Genomic DNA, 5010 nt, shown 5'->3' with positions numbered 1-5010 from the left:
TACCTACTTCTACATCGTCAAGTAATCAATTAACAAATACAAATATCAAAATAATAATGTTCCGATTTTTTTAATCAGATCGTAGCGAAGCATTGTGTTGCCACTAGTACTGGTAGCCTCAAGGCAGGGCGCGTGGAGTTGCAAAGCCACTGGAGTGGGGCGTCGCTAAACAAAAACACGTATACAAGTAGCGGCGGCGCGCGGCGCGCTGATTGGCTGGCGGCGCGCGCTCCCCGCCCCCGGGCGGCTGGAGCGCGCCCGCGGCCGCCGCCGGCACTCCGCGCCACGCTCTCCGCCCGGCAACATGTGCAGCGGCGCCGAAGGAGGCTCTTGGCCGCTCGCGAAGGACGCGCCGACCGTCGCCGCCGCGGCCCTCGACCACTACCGTTTGCAACTTTACAACTATGCCGTCGCTGAACGTTTGCGCCTTTACCCACCTTCCGTGGGTCCATGCTATGGGCCCTATGGACCGAGGCTCGCGCTCTCCATGTCGCTGCTGCAACAACGAGTTCTGCAGCCCGAAGAACCGAAACCGCAGCACAGTTACATCGGCCTCATCGCTATGGCCATCCTGAGCTCGCCAGAACGTAAACTAGTCTTATCGGACATCTATCAACACATCCTGGACAACTATCCGTACTTCCGATCCCGAGGCCCTGGCTGGCGCAACTCAATACGACATAATTTATCGTTAAACGATTGCTTCGTTAAAGCGGGAAGATCAGCCAATGGAAAGGGTCACTACTGGGCGATCCATCCGGCTAATATTGAGGACTTTCGAAAGGGAGACTTCCGAAGGCGTAAAGCTCAAAGGAAAGTGAGAAAGCACATGGGACTGGCTGTGGACGATGACGGTGAGGACTCGCCGTCGCCGCCGCCGCAGTCTCCGCCGCCGACGGCGCTGCCGCTGCCGTTCTGGGGCGGCGGCCGGGTGCCGGGCGGTGCGCAGGCCAGGAAGAGGCAGTTCGACGTGGCCTCGCTGCTCGCTCCGGACGACGCACCCGTGAAGCGGGCGCGCCGCGACAGCAGCGGCGAGGAGGAGCCGGAGGAGGACATTGACGTGGTGACGAGCGACCAGGAGGAGCGCGGCGAGGAGGAGGCGCGCGCGCTGCCGGCGCCGGCCGCGCAGTACCCGCTGCTGGGCGGCTGGTGGCCGGCGCTGGAGCCCGCGCTGCTGCAGCAGCTGCGCCGCTCCGCGCTGCTGCCCGCGCCGCCCAGCCCCGACCAGCAGCGCCCGCCCGACACCTAGGCAGCCCGTGCGTCTACAAACCTGTGAATAACCAGTATTAAGTATCCCGTCGGTACGTAACCGTTACCTAGTGATATTCTCATGTGTAAATCTCCGTTTATTTGTACTTTATCTACCCTGTGTAGGTTCGTTGAACTGTTTCCTTTCGTCTTTCTCTGTTATTTCCTTCTCTATACTTTAACTCTCCGTTTATCGTCTGTATGATATTATAAGTGTAAATTATTGTAAATGAAATTTATAAGTAATATTTCTACTTAACCCTGTATATGTAGAACAGTGATAGTTGATATGTTAAGCGATTTATGGATAAAGTCTGAGAACGACCAAGCTATGTAGATAGTCTCCTAGTTCTATTTGTAAATACGTAAAGTGATGTTGTCTACTCTTCGTTGTTAATAACATGTAAACATACTGTTGTTTATTTACTAGATGACATTAATCGATTTAAATAATAATCTATAAAAATCTTCGAATAAATAGAAATTATAATTTAACTTTATGTTTCATTTAACGAGCGTTACATCTGTCATTAATTAATTCACTAAACGTCTACTCTAATCTACACCCGCCGCGCACTTTATAGAGTAAGCGGTTATCACATATTTTTCTTTAATACCTACCCTCAATTAATTAACAATTTGTACAGAACGAATTTAGTATCAATGAAAGCATACTTAAGTGTATAGGTAAACGAACTTGCGATGAGAGGAAATTTCTTCAATTTGTCGCCTTTAATATCAACGAAAGATAATTTAAGCTACTAGATGCTTTAACTACATAATCTGAAGAAAACACAGAAACAAAACACAACCACGCGTAATCAAACAGATTAACAAATATAATACAGAAAAAAATCGCCAGAAAAGGAACAATTTGATCAAAGCTTTTGACCATTATTTGACATAATTAATTCGCAGTACTACTAATTACTCATTTATCCTATACAGGTAGACAGTTTCACAGTTCGCCTAGCTTGTATAACTCAGTCTAATTGTCTTATTTCTATGGACATATTTTCCCACGCTAAAGTCTATTGTTTGTTAAGGCGCCTAGTTAATACTGAAGCAAAACTAGGAATTACGATGATTCATAATCTTAACGATAAATATTCTCGTGTGAAAAAATAATAAGGTGGTTTGGTGGTTATTGGTGTCTAATAATTTAAGTGCGTAGAAGATTCATGGACACTCATTCAATTTGAAAGTTAAATTATTAGGTTCAACAGTACATAATATTCGGCCTTTATAGGGCATGCAAACATTATTCATTATTAACTTTACAAGAAAAGTATAAAAATAAGTAAGTATATCTGTTGCCATCCATTTTTAGATTTACCATTCCTGAACTGAACTAATAAGGTAGCAACCAATCAAAATAACATATTAATAGGTTCAATTAAATTTAATTTAAACGTGATCAAGTCAATTTTAGATTTATTTTTTACGTGAGAATGTTAGGCACCTACTATCATATACATACAAAATTAGGATTAACATATTCTAGTACCTATAACAAAAGGAAAGAAGAATTAAAGCGGATTCATAACAATTTATTTGGTAAAGGTCTAGGTCTGGTTCGATCGGGTTAGCCCGACTGATGTTTTGAACTTTTGACTCAACTTAAGTCCCTAATCATGACCTGACGCGGCGATAAATACGCGTAAGTAAAGTGTTATTAAATAAATAGGTTATTCGAAATAGGCTAAATAAAAATAAATGCAAAATATTCCAACAATTATCAGGAAGCTCTTCGCGATTCACAGATAAAGATAAAAGCAGGATTCTAGTGAAGGGTGATCCGTAGTGTCGCATGACATCGCGATTAGATCCAACATCGTGACGAGATCGACAACATTTTGTTGACAGACATACTTTCTGCTTTTTCACGGTTAAATAGCTTTACCTGTAAGTATCGATCGAGATTATTGAACTTATTGTGAAATAGGGGTTTAGGAATTAGCGGAGCTTGAGAAATTATGATCGTCATTAGGTAATTGTAGGATAGCATGGATTACAGTACCTACGTCTAAATTGTTCGTCTTGTCAAGTACAACTCTATTAGATGGGTATTTAAAAAAAAACCTTGCGTAACTTAAGATTATTCAAGACTTCAGAATTTGTCTGTGTATTTTTTAGTAGGCATCAATGTGAATGGATGGGTTTTTTGAGACACCCAAGAATGCAACTTTCATAGTAAGTTCATTATGAGAAAAATAATACCGAATAATCTGAATGGTGATAAACCGTATCAACATAATTTATAAAGCGATATAATTGTTGTCAAAAATAACAATAAAATGAGACCAGATGAATAGAGTTAATCGGGTTAAAAATAAATTGCAATAAGTTACTAATCAAACTATTAAAAAGCTAAATGAATTCAAACTATTTAATCAACGAACTGATTTCAAGTACACAATTAAGTAACGGAAATTTGACAGATACCGCTAACGTTTTTTAACTTCAAATCTTGTAAAAATCAAAGCTTTTACTGAACAAGTACATTATGTAAAGTATAATACAGAGTAGTCATAGGATATGCAGTGATAAGAATATGTAATAAGAAACTATCATGTGACTGTCTCCTCATCAATAGCTATAAGTTACATACGACCTTCGAAACACATTTTTTAAAATCTGCAATAGGTATTTGAGTTAACAAGTACTTATGAGAAAATTACGATTCATAAATATAAATAAAATGCTGAAAAAACTAAACTCAAAAATGGTTGTGAATGTATCAGACAGCAGGAGTGTAGTAAATAAAACAATCAATGTAATTATGACAGTAACCGCTTTGGAAATAAAAAGTTAATATCTAATTTAATATCAATTGAGCATAAATATAAATCGCATCAAATAGCAAAAAGTACTTACGAGTATATCAATACCTTAATTACCTCATCTTTAACTTTAATCCCAATCACAGGGGAGCTCATATACCCAGAGGATGCTCACCTCGAAAGCCGAGTAAGTGGTACTTAGTTATTTAATTAGTCTGGTGCGTTTGATTCAATGTCAATCAAACCGGACGGACGGACAGACGTGCCCACTGGCCTGTAATTTACTACCGATATCTTGACGAGCTCGGCAATGTATATGCGATTGGTAGCTCTGTGGTCAGGCAAATTGTGTGTCTGTGTGTTTGTGTGTAGTGTTATGTAATGTGGGAATGTCTTTGTATGAAACAATTGAAGATGGCTTGTATTGAGGTGACGGATACGTGTATTGCACAGAAGTGCTGTCAGTGATGACAGTCCCTGCGTTGTTTCGATTTCTAAGAAGATGAGGAAAACAATAACCGTATTTTTTTAACTTGCCAGACACAATAGTGGCCATATACAGTCCACAGATAGTTTAATAAGTAGGAAATACAACAATTATAATCAAGTATTTAGTTTTGCCATAAAGTCCCCCGCGACACAAGAAATCATATCACATCCGAATTTTTTTAGTGCGTTTGTGCACGATGATCTCCGCAATGGCTTAATCCAATTTATATACATCAAAAACATCCTGTTCAAAGTTACGCACGCTGACAAAGTCACGGGCATAGCTCGTATCCAATAAATTTAATAGTACTGAATCTAGTCGACCATACGTTGACTAGATTGTTAATTGCATGTTATATGCACTGTGTCGGATAAATTTTCTGACTTTCTTTTTACTCCTATATGACTTACAACAATGATAATAATCAAACGCAGCTAGGCATAAGAATTACATTATCTAGCTAGGTCCGTATCTCACTACAACATTTTT

General features: G+C 40.4%; 1 protein-coding gene across 1 annotated transcript; it reads left to right on the top strand.

Annotated features, from left to right (window-relative positions):
- The first annotated feature begins 289 nt into the window (after window positions 1-289).
- On the top strand, window positions 290-2051 carry LOC113503447 (forkhead box protein C1). The gene has a single exon (XM_026885424.1). The coding sequence runs from the start codon at window positions 305-307 to the stop codon at window positions 1247-1249; it is 945 nt and encodes a 314-aa protein (XP_026741225.1). The 5' UTR covers window positions 290-304; the 3' UTR covers window positions 1250-2051.
- Window positions 2052-5010: the final 2959 nt, after the last annotated feature.

The sequence above is a fragment of the Trichoplusia ni genome, chromosome 19 (assembly GCF_003590095.1).
Source record: "Trichoplusia ni isolate ovarian cell line Hi5 chromosome 19, tn1, whole genome shotgun sequence".
In the NCBI taxonomy this organism is placed as follows: Eukaryota; Metazoa; Arthropoda; class Insecta; order Lepidoptera; family Noctuidae; genus Trichoplusia; species Trichoplusia ni.
Note: the sequence above shows the minus strand (reverse complement) of the source record. Positions and strands in the feature narration are given on the sequence as shown.